The following is a 15947-nucleotide window of genomic DNA, read 5'->3' as shown; positions in this document are numbered from 1 at the left end:
AAATATGCTTGTTTAGCTTTGTGAATATAATTGATACAGAAATAAATTGAAAGGATATAATAGGCTACTACAGTTGTACTGACAAACTGACCCTAAGCTAAATGTGTTACATCACAAAGATTTGGACTTCCAGATAAATCTAGTTTCCCGATCATGATTTCATCTATTGCGACTGTAAAACATCACAGAGTTATCCTCGGGCAGTTTACATGCATGTTTTACAATTTTTGTTTCTTTTTCATGACTTTGAATTTCCTACTTTTATCAATTTATGATTTTGTTTTATTCAGTAAAAGTCTAGCAAACAGACAATCAATTGAATAAAAAATTCTGGACATGTACCCTCAAAAGCATAAATTAATCTGTAAATATAGAAAAGGCATAGTCCAAACCATTTGAATATTGATTTTTTCAGTAGATGAGTTTTTGGACAATGCTTTATACAATTTTAAGGACATGAACATTAGATTTCATAGCAAAGAAATAAATATGTTGATGTGGAGTTAAACTTGTTGCGAGAACACTGAAATACAAAAACTCTAATAAATCGTCAATTTGGTCCTGATATGTACTAAAGTTATTGGTCTTATAGGGAATTTTTCTGTTAGAAATGTCAGGTCATTTCAGAATGTGCCAAACCTACATTGCCTTATAGGCAAGTCTATCATCTGTTGACAAAATCTTGGTTATCTAAAATAAATCTTGTTATTGCAGGTCAGACTGCTATTATATCAATAATCATCAAGATTATGTGGTCATAACCAAGTCCATTCATCCTGTATGCCTTGAGAAATAAAATATACGGTTATCTTTGAGATCAAGGACCACCATAAAAGGTCACATTTCCGATGACAAACAGATAAACATCCTTCTGTCAGGTGCAATGTTTCCCAGTGTTTGGTAATTTGTCAATATTTTATTAGCAAGGTAGATTTATAATTAGGTAACAACTTTTTTGACAGACAGGTATGATTTATAGGATTTTCATGGCCATCATTATTTTAATGGTGATTTAATGGTCATAACATTCTTAATTTAAAGACAATCATTAGCATTAATTATTCAAAATATTAATGGTCATTTTGTGATAATTGTCAACGAATATTTGAAGGGTAACAATAAATATATTTAGATTTCGGATTGATTCTTGTTTGCTTTATGTCCAGTGGCAAATATTTAATGAATATTTAGGAGATGTACAAGTGATGAAAGAAAATTCTTTTATTTGAAAAAATTGGTTAACCAGTAAAATTTTGAAGAAAATTGTATAATAGGCTTGAAAGGAAGGTAAACATTTTTTTTTCCTGGCTGTTCATAAATTATAAGATTGTTTATCCAGCTAATATTAAGCTGATATCAAACTCTAGCTTATTTTTGGTGGTAAATATTGACACTATATATAGTTGATCTAGTCGTATTTTAGTGTAAGAAATTCATTTTTACATCTATGTAGATGAATTAAACTGAATTGATTTTTATTAACACCAATGGTTGTAGGGGCATTATGTTTCCTGATCAGTGTGTCCACCTGTTCCTTGATTCCTGTCGGTCCTATATCAGGTTAATGATTTTGGTTATAAATATAGTTTACCATGAAGTTATGGCCACATTAATTTGAAACTTAGTACACATTTTCATTTGGTGTGACAATTTAAATCGTATTCCAAATTAAGGTTTTGACACCAATTTCAAAGTTCGCTGAACATATGAATACAGCGTGAGCATGGCATGGTGTCCTATATTATAAAAACTGATTCTTGCTTCTATCTAAATACAGAAAGATTGAAATAGATTTGAAAACAAAAAGCATTAAAAGTATCATAAAATATAAACAAAAGCCATCTTTTCTCCAAAAAAAGAGATTTCCAATTTCCAAATGTTGTCATTCCTAATGACCCTTGTTTTCAAAATTCCAATAGGGAACATACCTTTTATAATTGTATAAATTAACCAATTGTTCAGACGTTTCGGCCATTGGCCTTCTTCAGTTATTTATTATTCCTCTAAACTACATGGCTGACATTTCTTTTTTCAAACATTGAAAAGATGTTATAGATAAATGTCCTTGGAAACATCATGACGTCATAATACTCTAACGTCATAATAACATGACGTCACAATACTTTTGTATGAATGAAAGTTAAATTATATAAGTTTTGATCAATTAAAGTCATTCCTTTTTAACGTTAATTCCAAATGGTCTAATTGTATTTAATTTTTGCATCCATTGTGCCTCAATATATCTCCTGTAATTTGCGGATTTATCGTAAATCTGTTGCAGAACCTGAACTGTGATGTCCTCTTTACAATGATCCTCTTGGTTAAAATGTTCTGCCACAGCTGTATCTCTATCATGTCTGATATCTGCTAGATGCTCTTTTATTCCTAATGACAGCAATTGCGGAAATACACTTCTCCAAAGGCAATATTAACACACAAATCATAATATTTGTTATTTTTTATTAAATGTGATGATCCCGTTGTCAGGTTTCTTGACATACAGGGACCGTTCCTGTCAATCCATCAATCACATAGTAAATATAGTTACGTGTTGTATATGTCAACAGAATGTCTATTTTTATGGTGTGGTTATGTATAGTGTATTGGTTAGTTGTGTACCATTCTATATGTAACACTTTTGTTAGAGGACTTTTGTTGGAGGATATATTCTTGGAGCACTCTTTCTGAATTAGAAATTAAGTATGAAGGATTTTCAAGTGATAGCTTCTGAAATCAAAAGAAAAATGGTAAGTGTAATTTTATTCTTACCATGCTGTTGCTATCTATCATCTCTTATATTTTAATTTGACACAGTTCTGAATTGTTTTCTAGGATTTTAATGATTTCTCAGTCTTCATGCTTCAAGCAAAGATTTTTACTAAAACAAGGGAAATTGTATTTGTTTATAAGTCTACTAAGTTGTAGAATTTCATTTTGTTTGCAATATCCTGAACCTTTTATTACTTACTCTGTATATATAAATGATGACATATTACAATCTCAGATAGCTTCATTAAAGGAACACCTTGCAGCATTGCAAAAGTAAATTGTACATTAGAAAAAAGAACTGTATGATATAAAACAATGAGGCAAATAAACAAACGACACCTACTCATATAAACAACAGATACAATGTATCTGGAGTCTTTATAATAAAATTGAGAATGGAAATGGGCATTGTCATTCTGACCATTATTTATGTTCTGACAACTGTACAAGTTTAAAAGTAAAGAAGATAGAAATTTTTGAATTAATTTAAAAAAATGCTTCTGAATTCTTAACAATATTTGAATAAAAACACATTTTCATGAATTGTCTCCATTTTATACCCTAGCCCCGGTCTTTAAGTTCATCTCGGATTCTCCTATAAGTCTTTGTCTCTCTACACATGAGCTGGTTTTAAGCTGAGGTCAATGATTGTTTACTTCTGTGAAAAAGCCACCTCTCTTTAATATAAAGAGGTCAATACATTTTGTTTTGTTGTTGTAACTTGAACTTCTAATGTACTATTTAATGGGAAGTAGTAATTTATAGAGTTGATTGATCTAATCAACCTTTTTTTAAGTCAAAATTCCAACAGTACTGACCAGTACCAATTTACACCAAGAAGGTGCTTCAGGGGAACCATTATGTTTGAAACATTAAACATCTTTGTTGATACATATTAAATGACTTGCTGGTTAGCTGTTAAATTGACTTGCTGATTGCTAACCATGACATTATAGCCTTGAGGCCTTGTTGTCACAACTTTTCATGCTTTGAATCTATTATAAAATCATGTTTTGATTTAATCTTAATGAAATAGAAATTTTTATATTTTTATTTACATACATTTTATTGTTTTGACATTCAATATTACAACTGGAAAATGATTATTTGCTCTCCTTTTTGTTTGATCATAGAGAATCTGCTTGAGGAAAACTTTCCCTTTGTGGCAGATTTTTTGATAACTCAAACATTTTAACACAACGTTAAATGTTCCCATTAACAACAGAAAACCTGATAAAAATGATCTTTTTGTATTGATCTTTTTGGAATAAAGATATCTTTTTGTGTTTCTTCTATGAAAATAGAATATTCAGTAATAATTTATTACTGGACATCAGTGAGGTTCAAATATCAAGTTATCAAGTTCAAGAATTTGAGTGTATCTTCATTGGTGTTGTACATGTGTAGAAAGGTTATTATGAAGGATGACTCTTAGTCCCATGGTACAGGGAATTACCCTGTATGCTTTCTTATATGAGCTGTCTGTTTGTTTGAATGTCAAAGCTGAAATTCAGTATCTTTTCTGATCAAATGAAATTCAATCATGTATACAAAATAAAGTCTTGACTCGAGCCTTGTACCCACATATACAGTGTTTTTCTCTCTGTCATTTAGCACATTAAAAAAATCACTCCAAGCACTCAAGTTTATTCAACAACAAGGTGCCTACATGCTCTTTAAAGAGCGATGAATTACAGTGGGGATTGATGGAGAGATAGTGACATTCTAACATAGGGCATAAGTATCGAATCCTTATTTCGACAACATGCTTGTAAGTTGTTAGGCTGTGTGCATCAGTTTATTGAGCAAATTCTGGAACAAAAATAAATATATGGGGAACTACTATTATGTCCTTTCCATGTGGGATGAATTTATATATTTATTTTAGATGAAAATTTATTAGATGGCAAAACAACTTCCTTTTCCATTGCTATACACCATGTACACAGTGATATATTGCACATCAAATATCAAGTGCAAAAACTTGTGTTGCATTCTACAGGGAATATTGTGTTGCTATGTACAAGAAGCAACTTTAATATTGTATAAAGCAAACATCAGGTCAAGTTCAATAGATTTAATAGATGGCTATGCATGTATTATGTTAAATTTACAAGACAACAAATAATGTTTTAGTCATGCAGGGATAAGATAGATAGAAATATGTAAGGTATCTGATAAACTAGCCCTTACCCTTGTCAAAAGTCAAGACCTAGGATAAGTACTATCACCTTGTAAATATCATATACAATCATAAACTTTGTTTACATGATAATAAATCCTTAGTAATTGTTTATACTTAATAATTACAAGGTAGTAAACATTTTATGGATTTTTGATTGAATACTGTCTTTCATCTGTTAATACTATTTCCATAGGCTTGAATTAATGGGGATTTCGAAATACTTCTTGCAATAATGCACAAGTATGGGGTAAATTGTTTGTTTTAAAGAGAACTTGCAAAATAATGAGTTAATTTTAGTTTATAGTGTTCTTTCACTTTTCACCATAGTCATGAAAGTGCTTATGAACACCAGAAATTTAATCAAATTTGTGTTCATTCACTAGTAACCTTTTAATATTTGATATTCACTGAAGCATGTTCATTGATTGAACTTGATCATCAATTGAGGTCAGAAGTAAAAAGGGTAACACAAATATTGACAAGAGAATATTTTGAATCACCTTGTGAAAATACTGACCAGGTTAAAGAAAATTTAAATTGTATATATATGGCACATGTATAAGACCAATCAAATAATAATATAGACTTCATGGAACCAAAAAAAGGATATGTTCATACTTGGTCTACAGTTATGTTCATTTTTGCCATTTTGGTTTTGTAAAGTTGAAAGATAATTTGGTTGAAATACAGATCATGAGTTAAAGGTTTGCACATTATGATGTGACAAGGTTCTGTATTACTTTGTATTATTATCATTTGCATTAACAAGAGTTATGGTTCTTGATTTATCCAAATAGGGTTTTAAGTTTTTTCTGTTTGATAAGTGGGTGATGGTTTCAAATTCTAATATGTTGTTTCTCATGGCAAAATAGGGCTGGAGTTCAAATTGATAATTTTGATGAAATTTTTTGTTCTATTGGAGTTTTAATTATCGATGTAGATTGAAAAATGGTGCTATATGTCTTGTCCATTGATAACTTCAGATTTTTTAAACTAAATCTTTTCAAATTTGTTTATATGAGAATAAAAATGGGGAATATATAAAAGAGACAACAACCCGACTGAAGAGCAAACAACAGCTGAAGGCCACCATGCTTTTTCTAATGACAAAAGAGAGATTTAAGTTTGATTTTGACATTTTCTACTTATAGACTAGGAGTAATGGCCTTTGATTGAATTAAATTGACAATGCTACTAATGAATTCAAGAAAAAACATAAGTTTAATGTCATTATGACAGCTTTTTGAATTGTTTATTTAACAAAAGAAATATGTTTTAGAATTACGGTAACCACTGCACTAAGTTACATCTTTGTGCATGTTTGAGATACACCTATGAGGGCGTCAGCTTGTTGTGGTGTATCTTATTTACACATTATTGTCAATGCAGAATGTTAGTTTTCAATAATTTATACAAATGTATCATGTTAGTGGAAACATGTTTTCCATAATACATTCCTACATGAAATAGAGAATGGAAATGGAGAAGGTGTCAAAAAGACAACAACCTGACCAAAGATTAAAAATAAAAACCAAACACCATCATTGCGTCTTCAACACAGACAGAAAATCCTGCACCCAGAGGCAAACTTCAGCTGGCCTCTAAACAAAAATGTCAGAGGTGGATTTAGAGGTGGGCCCCCCTTTTCTGGGAAAAATTTGGTTGTATATATAGGGAATCACTGAATAAAATTGAGAATGGAAATGGGGAATGTGCCAAAGAAACAACAACCCGACCATAGAAAAAAACAACAGCAGTAGGTCACCAACAGGTCTTCAATGTAGCGAGAAATTCCCGCACCCGGAAGCATGACCGGAGTGGGTCCCCTCTTAGACAGTCAGTGGGCCCCCACTTATGAAAATTTCTAGATCTGCCACTGAATATGTACCAGTTTAAAAATGTGAATGCATGCATGAGCACTAGAAATTTAAAAAATATGCACTACCTAAATTTTATAGTAGGTGTGACTATTACAAGAATCAATGCAGATGCCTCAAGTTGTTTTAATATTTCAACAGGCAACATCAATTTATTGCTTTTATATATATATTACTGTTAAACAGACAGAAGAAGCATTTATATCCACCAGATGTTGAATATCATTTCAGTGATGATTAATTCATTATGGATTTTTTGTAAAGTTTTCTGCATCATCATACTTTATTTAAAAACAGTAAAATGAAACATGTTGCATGGTATATTTACGTCAAGATTTTATTTTTTGTAAAGTGATTTGGAAGCAGTTTCTTGGTAATTATGTTATTGTTAAAGTGATAAAGATGTACTTGTTGAAAATCACCAGAGGAGATATCTTATTTATTCAGTAATTGTTTGAAAAAGTACAAGAGGTCAAGAGGCAATTAAAAATCATAAGTTGATGAAAGGCATCCAACACCAGGACACAAAAAAGTAGATAAGAAAAACAATAGTAGATCTACAAAATACTTCTCAGAAAACTACTAAGACTAAGTTGTCAATAGTACAAAACATTTCTTAGAAAACTAAAGATCGAGGAACATGCGATGCCAACATAACAAAACAAAAACAAAACAGGGATACAGTCTGAGTTCTAAGCAAATGTAAAGAACACATTCAAAGATTCTTGTATTTGTCAAAAGGATTTGTATAGTATATTCAATACCATACAAATCCTTGCTTGTCATTATTATATGATGTATCTGTAAATGGATACATGTCAGGCCAGATGCAGTGTAGATAGACTTATGTAAATGAATACTTATCATGCTTATAAGGACGTAAGCTCAAAATTTTTAAAGTAGGTCTATTTGGATTTGGTTTTGGAGCATCAAAATTATTAAGACACAGTTAAGTACCAGTATAACTTCTTATTATTAAACAACGTAAATTATAAACAAGTTATTTAAGAGAGAGAATTTGATTTATAACTTTTCTACTTTTTTTAACTTGGATATGATAAACCTTAGCTTTTATTTGATTGATTGAGTGTTGGTCTCTTAATATCACACACCATTGCAAAAAATAGTATCGTTGTCAAATTAAGGATTGAAATAGGAAGGCAGATTGAAGAAATATTATTGATAGAAATTGATGAAAATTTAATCAGTCTAATTGCAATTTTATTTCCTTGACATGATTTGGATGATATTTTAGAGAATGATGAATATTAAGCTAGCTGAAGTACTGAAAAAAATTTGAGCATGTTTAACTTATGAGCAGAAATTGATATCAACTGTTTATATTCCAACACGCAAAGCATAATAATGATTTGTATCCTACAGTTTGCAATTTTACTATATAAATATGTACATAGTACTAAATATGGTCTCCTGGTGTTATGCTTCTTTAGATAACTAAACAGTAATAGAGAAAAATCAATGTTAGAAAGTGCACTGGTTGAGCATTTGTACTGTCAGGAAAGCTTTGCAAATAAATTTGATAAATTAAGTGTAAAATTATTAAGTTCTTTTCCCTTGTTTTCTTTGAAGGTCCTGGTTCTCTCTGGGCAATTAAGCTTCCTCCACCAATAAAAACTGACCGCCAAGAAATAGTACAATAGTGCTGAAAGTGGTGTTAAACACCAGCCAATCAAACAATCAAACAATAGATAGCTTAAAAAATTCCCTTGCTCAAAACAAAACGGATTTCAAGAGTAGGACTAGCAATTACGGTACTTTTAATGAGAAACATATTCTGTGGTTTAAATTACTTCTACTTGAGGTCTTTAAGAATTTATATTTCTGATTATAACTTAAAAATAGGATGTATATTTCCAACTCTGTCAATAAAAGTTGTCACATTAGATTCATTTCTGTCTTGTAATGATATAAACTTGTATCGAGCAGCTGTCACAAGTTGATATAATATTTACATAGCTGACAAACTAAACATGTAGTTCACTCAAATTACAGACTTATTCATTCATAATTCAATATATATTGTTTACATCAGTAACAACTCTACATGGTAATAAGGTCTTACAGATACTTACATGGTTAATTGGAAGTTTAACCACTTAAGATTGGTTTGTTTTGATACAGAAATGGGTTAAACTTTCTACATCAACTTAAGATGTATCTTCATTGTCCGTTAACTTTTTTTTTTGTGTGTGTATTATCCTTAAAATAATAATAGATAGGTAGAAACTTGAAATAGCAAAAAATATCAGCAAGACAAGATCTGCAATAACATGTCAAAGATTATCTAAATCATCAGTCAAAAACTTAATGAAGTTATATGCCCTTTGATGATGATTTTATAATTGTTTTGTGTTAATGCCTAAAACCTTGATATCATAATTGATAGAAAGAAACTATAAATAGCAAAAATGACTTGCAAGACAAGAATTTCAAATATGCCAAATGGCAGAAATATTCAGTCAACTCATTATTGGAGTTATTGCCCTTTAATGTTTAAATTATGTTTTTTTTTTTTTTTTAGCCTATTATCTTGAAAACTTTATAGAATAAATAGAAACTTTTGATCGTAAAGAAAAAAACCTGATTAGCATGATCAGTTATTTACAAATCTGACATCATCACTGACTATCAGTTAGCTCTTACCAGGGTTGAGTTCAATATCGTAGCGGCTACATAGTGGTAAGTAGATTTGGACTATTGAACGTGAAGCTATAGACTAGTTGTTACATAGATATTGATAGCAGCTACGTAGCTGCTACGATATTGAACTCAACCTTGTAATAGAAATATTCCCCTTTAATGATGATTTTTGCCAAGCCTGCGACTTTTGTCGCAGACAACTCGACATAGGGAACGTGATCTGGCGGCCGTTTAACTTCTTAAAAGCTTTATATTTTTTATTTTAGAAGGTGGAAGACCTGGATACTTCATACCGTGTATATAGATGCGTCATGTTGAGAAGTTTCCGTCAGTCACATGTCAAATGTCCTTGACCTCATTTTCATGGTTCAATGACTACTTGAAAAAAAATTTAAGATTTTTTGTAATGTTAAATTCTCTCTTATTACAAGCAATAGGATAACTATATTTGGTATGTGCATACCTTGCAAGGTCCTCATGCCTGTCAGACAGTTTTCACTTGACCTCCACCTCATTTCATGGATAAGTGAACAAGGTTAAGTTTTGGTGGTCAAGTCCATATCTCAGATACTATAAGCAATAGGTCTAGTATATTCGGTGTATGGAAGGACTGTAAGGTGTACATGTCCAACTGGCACGTGTCATTTGACCTTGGCCTCATTTTCATGGTTCAGTGGTTATAGTTTAGTTTTTGTGTTTTGGTCTGTTTTTCTTATACTGTATGCAATAGGTCTACTATATTTGGTGTATGGAATGATTATAAGGTGTACATGTCATCTGACCTTGACCTCATTTTCATGGTTCAGAGGTCAAAGCTAATTTTTTGATTTTAGGTCTTTTTTTCTAATACTAAATGCAATAGGTCAACTATATTTGTTTTTTGTAAATATGTTATGATCTATAGGTTTAGTTTGACCGTGACCTCATTTTCACAGTTCATTGCTCAGTGTTAAGTTTGTGTGTTTTGGTCTATTTTTCTTTAAACTATAAGCAAGCAATAGGTCAACTATATTTGTTGTATGGAGGAATTGTTAGCTGTACATGCCTGCCTGGCATGGTTCATCTCTCCTTGACCTCATTTTCATGGTTCATTAGTCAATGCTTAGTTTTCTTGGTTAATGTTAAGTATATGTGACAATTGTGATAAAGCTTTATATTAAGGATTATCAACATAACATCAATAATTAGTAAAGAAGGCAAGACATTTCAGCATGTGCACTCTGTTTATAAAAGTAGCCATTTTTAAAGATGTAGGTTGACTTTAGAGCTCTAGGTTTTTAAAGAAAAAGAAGTACCTTTTTTCCTTCTGTCTTCACTATTTGTACAACTAAATATACATTTTGTTCTAACAATGGGTTTGTTTCATATCTCTTTTAGAGATAATAAACTAAATGTAGATTAATAAAAATCAACGATTTTGTTTTGTTATCAATTTTAATAGTTCGAAAAAATTCACATATGCTACATATGTGATAAAATCTTGATAATGAAAGTGTTACATTATTTACCTAGTCTAAACAATTTTATCTGATTAGACTGAAATTATTTTTTTATTTTTTTCACAGAAAAATATGTAAAAAGTCCTCCTACATGAACTATAGTATTGATCATAATCTAAAGGTAGTGAATGGTACACAATCATTGTAATCAATTCCAATCCCTTACACCATCTTATATCATATGACCACATAGTTATATGTCATCAATTTCTACTTATATGGTAAAAAATAATAATTATGGGATTGATTCGAATTCTCAAATGACCTATTTTATAACCTATTTAATATCAACAGGTAAAAAAAATTTTTGTAAACATGCCTGATTTTTATTCTTCCGTGACAATTTCAACAGGTGTGTAATTATTAAAAAAAAAGCTTACTATAAGGTTATGTCTCAGGACAAATTTACAGCTTATTAGATTTTTGTTATGATTGTGACATATTATAAGAAATAGTATATAATTATCACCAGAGCTGTTCATTTCAAGATGGATGTGAGGATGTTAATTTCATGATTGATGAAGGTAAATTAAAACTGTCCATCTGGGGGGTCTTTAGGGTATTTTAAAGGTAATAAGGAAATTGATTTTTATTTCATAATCACGTTCCTAGAATTTCCCTTTAACCTTCCTGGTCAAGCAGCCAGCGGTTGTATAAGATCTCTTAGTGTCTGTCTTCCATGTATTATAAGTCAGTAAGAAAAATAATAAGATCCTTTCCCGAAAGCAAATTTGATCAAAAATGTGTATGAATTAGCTAATTAGGCTAAAATATAAGTGTTAATCTCTTTCTCTACAATATTAGAAACTGTTTTGTCTAGTTGTTGGCTAAATTGGTCCTCTAAAAATGATACTATTTGCAAAAAGTGTTGGATTATACCAAATAGGAGGATTCAATGTGAATAACAAGTTATACCCTTCAACATTTAGATGAAACCCTAATAGAACATTCATAAAATCCCTGGCATGATTAAAGTAAACTGGGTAAGAATTATTCATTGAAATTATGTCAATTTATTCAGTTTATGGACCAACATGGTTATATCTCTGCAATTACTCATGACTGAAACCAGTGAGTATGATCTGTTATTCATGTACTTTGCCTCATATAACAGGTCCAACTAGTGGAGAAGGATCTGCCTACTTTTCTGGAGCACCGTAGATGACCCCCTGTTTTATATTGGGTTTCTTGGTGCCACAACTGTGTAGTGTTATTTGGACTTGTTTTTTGTTGTCAATTTTCTTTATTCAGGTCAAGGTGATTGTCTGTTTTCTGTTCTCTGACTTTTGATATCTAATAGCCCCTTGGAAATTTGTTTTCTTCCCTCTTTCTTCAAGGACCAAATGATGGTGATTTGATATTCATCACACTTTATTTTATAGGATTCTGTGGCTTTAATTAAGGTTTAAAGCAGGTGAGTTTAGCATATGCAAATGTGTTGTCGTTTTCATACTTTTGTAGTAGCCAATTGCATGAATCTGTCTATTTATGAAAAATAAGATTTTCAAATAAACTTAGATTTAGTTACATTCCCCAAGAACATATGGACAATTATTTGTCAGACCAAAAAAATATCCTGGAGCCTAGATAAAACAACAACAATGAAATGATAAAGTGAAATTTAATGCATTTTTCATTTAAGACAAGATAATGATGGGATATAGTTGAAGTCAATATTCACCTAAACAATGGTTGTCATGAAATATTTGCCACTGGCTTAAGCAACCATTTATTAATCAATCACATAAACAATGGTCATTCAGATCTTTAAACCAAGAAGTCAGGTTAGGTGATGGATGATATATATATATATATATAGTCAGTCAGGTGTGAGTTTGTTATGACATATTACAGGTAATTACAGGTTATCAGCTGATTAGTGTTAAGTATCATGTCATGAATACTATTTACATTCAGGGCCAAACATTTGTGTAAAGTGGATTGTCCAGTCAGTAGTTCATTAAGAGAAGGTGTTTGATAAATCAGTGAATTGACCACAATGACTTGCTGTTTCAATGCTCTTGCTTTTAAATCGTCTTACAAGACATGGGTAAACGTATGTATGCCATAGATGGTTTGGTTTCAAGGGTGTATTACCCTTCAAACCAGGAGGGATGTGTTTTGCCAAAGAATTTTCATTTTTCAAGGCAACAACGTTGATTTCTTTTTTTCAAATTTTAAACAAGAGGTAATGGGGAGGGGGAGACAAGTTGTGGCTTACTATAGGCAAATTCAGAAAGTAAAGATCTTGTATTATGTTTCTTTTATCAAAATGTGCAACACTAATAAATATCTTTGCACAGATTATATCGAATACTTCTGTTTTCGAGATTGTGCATCTGACATGAGAATATCATTAGAATGGATCTTTTCCTGAAAACCCATCAAACTATGGGGGTCCCAAATGTTAAGCTATGTCATTTTGACACAAATATACAAATCGCTTTTTTGCATCAATTTTAATCTGCTACGCCTATGACTCAAGAGACACACCAAGATTTCAAATTTTGATAAAGCGTTTGGTCCCAGAACTTTATATCAGTAATAATTTGTTTTTAAGCTAGGTTTGTTAGTGGCAATGAAAACAACTCATTAAATTTTAATAATAAATTTTCTAAATCTGTATTTCAAATTATTACTGTGATGTAAATGCATCATTGGGGAGTATGAAACACTGATATATAATATTCATGTCCTTTGTATAGTATGTATTACTACACTCTATTGTTAAATCTTTTTATGAGATTAAACTATATTACACTTCCTGTTTAAAACTACCGTCTATTTGTCAACGTTGTGACGATCTGTTTTGATTTCTCGTTCAGGATTTACCCATGGGAGATGGGATTTTGTACTCTTAAGGAAGCATATGATTAAATTTTAACAAGTAGTTTACTATATGCACTAATATTCCCTGGAAAATTATAAGAATATATATTTTTATTAGAGGTAAGTAATATTGTAAGCTGTATATTTACAGTTCAATATATAAGTTAAATTTAATATGACCAGTGGAGCATGAACAGGAATATACAAGATAATTATTTTAATCTTTGAACAGACATAAAGCTGATTTTGTATATTTTTCTTCATGTTTGACAGTTTTGATAGTTCATGCTTTGTATTGGTATATTTTCTTTCAATTAAACTTTTTTCCTTCAAATCTTGAGATATTTTCAATAAAGGTTAATATTAAGTCAGCCACATAGTATAGTGATATGTATACCAGGACATTGTCAGGTGGCTATCTTCTTCTTGGGGAGCATCTGTTTGACTGTCCCTTTTGTATAAACTTCTTATGTCCAGTATCAATATATAAGATACCAAGGGTTTGAAGATGATTGCCACATACTCTGTGTATTAGTGAACCTTTGTGGCAACAATTTATAAGGTATTTGATCAATTAAGGGCAAAGTAGCTTTTACCCTTTATTTACAAATACCTACATTATGTATGAGTAGCACAGTCCAGGATATATGAAACTTCAAATTTGTGGGTTCAGTACCTAAGCCGTACAAATTTCTAGGCTCCCAAAGTAGATGATCAAATTTGAAGAACAGATCTATTTGATTTATTGTTTACGTTTACTGCTTAGTACACAGGTACACATGAAATGATTTTTACTGGGCAAGCAAGCAATCAGAACAATAGATGAATACAAAGGAGGTATTATTGGTGGCATAGAAAGTTATTTAGAAACTCCTTGAATCCACCCTGAAATGTTGAGAAATATTGATAATGGAAGTTGATTTATCTGTTCTGATTTTCACTGTGGGAAAAACATAGTTGACTTCACTGACTGAAAGGCTAGATGATGGAAACTTCTTGACAATTTTATTAAACCAAGTTTAAGTTTTAGACTTTTATAGTATTCCTTCTCAGGATGTATGTACAATACTTTGGTAGACCCCCCCTCCCCCCTCCCCTTTCCCCCTTAAAACTTCATCAAAAAAATTAAAAAATTAAAACTGATGTTAATTTTATAGAAGCAAAATAAGGCCTTGAACTGTAACACCTCTGTGGCTATAAACACATTTTTAGAAATCATATATCATACCACCGCTGTAAAACGAGTTCATTTACATGATTATTCTGTTCATATTACACGATTTTTACTTTTCCTGTCATGTTCGGTAATTAACTAATAGACCTAAGGTAGACCTTCATGTCCAACTTATTTTTTTTTTAATTTCCGTAACATCATTAACAAGCTATGTAATGTTGCTAAATTTCCATTAAGGACCTTATAAATATGTACAGACATGACTTGTGGCTTTACTTAACATGTGTTTGACCATGTTTTTATGAGTATAAGTATTGTCACCAACAAGACATAGTTCTGACCTACTTTAAAAGCTCTTTGTCTGAAAAAGGTCAAAGATGTAGGTCACTTTTAATGTATAGGTGAAAGTACTATCTGCATTGTTCAAACGAATAAATATACTTAATAAGCCTTATGGTTTTTTTTCAAATTTTTGATCTTGTTTTTATTTGTGAAAAACTGTATTCAAGGATTATTAGATTAAGAGGTACTTGTATCCGGTAGTTGCTTTGCTACTTAAATGTTTCCTGTTTCCTGTTTGAACAAATACTAATTCAAATACATGTACATTGACTGATCCCAATTAAACAATGTCATACTAGTGCATTTTTAATGATTTATTTTCCATATATGATCAAACGTCTTATAAGTTTAATATGTTGTTGGTGTTGAAAGTTTTATTGATATAGAGCTAATTTTATGATATTTGCCACTGGGTGTTGATAAAACAGCTATCAATCTTTTATGAGTAAACTTTACAGTAAGTTCTTCAAATCATTGTCACATATTTTTCAATTAGAGTCAAGATTAGTAATTGTAAGAATATTTTTTATTAGTATCTTTGCATTCCATTCAAGTATAAATGCTCATTTGCGGTATTCTTTTTAGGAGAAAATCTGATGTAGAAACGTTTT

The 15947-nt window shown here is 30.9% G+C and overlaps 1 protein-coding gene across 5 annotated transcripts in view; it reads left to right on the top strand.

Moving 5' to 3' along the window:
* Positions 1-15947, top strand: part of LOC139512258 (DNA ligase 1-like) — a 46135-nt gene that overhangs the window by 12655 nt on the left and 17533 nt on the right. Inside the window, exon 1 of one of the 5 annotated variants that reach the window (XM_071299789.1) lies at positions 2622-2747. The exons of 3 other annotated variants lie outside the window; for them this stretch is intronic. In XM_071299789.1, coding sequence (XP_071155890.1) covers positions 2703-2747 — 45 coding nt within the window. In that variant the 5' untranslated portion in view covers positions 2622-2702. Of the gene's footprint in view, positions 1-2621; positions 2748-12892; positions 13048-15947 lie in introns of those variants that run through there. One more of the 5 variants, XM_071299780.1, reaches the window with a different exon arrangement.

Source organism: Mytilus edulis, chromosome 1 (genome assembly GCF_963676685.1).
Source record: "Mytilus edulis chromosome 1, xbMytEdul2.2, whole genome shotgun sequence".
NCBI classification, from domain to species: domain Eukaryota; kingdom Metazoa; phylum Mollusca; class Bivalvia; order Mytilida; family Mytilidae; genus Mytilus; species Mytilus edulis.
This window is presented reverse-complemented; position numbering and strand designations above follow the sequence as displayed.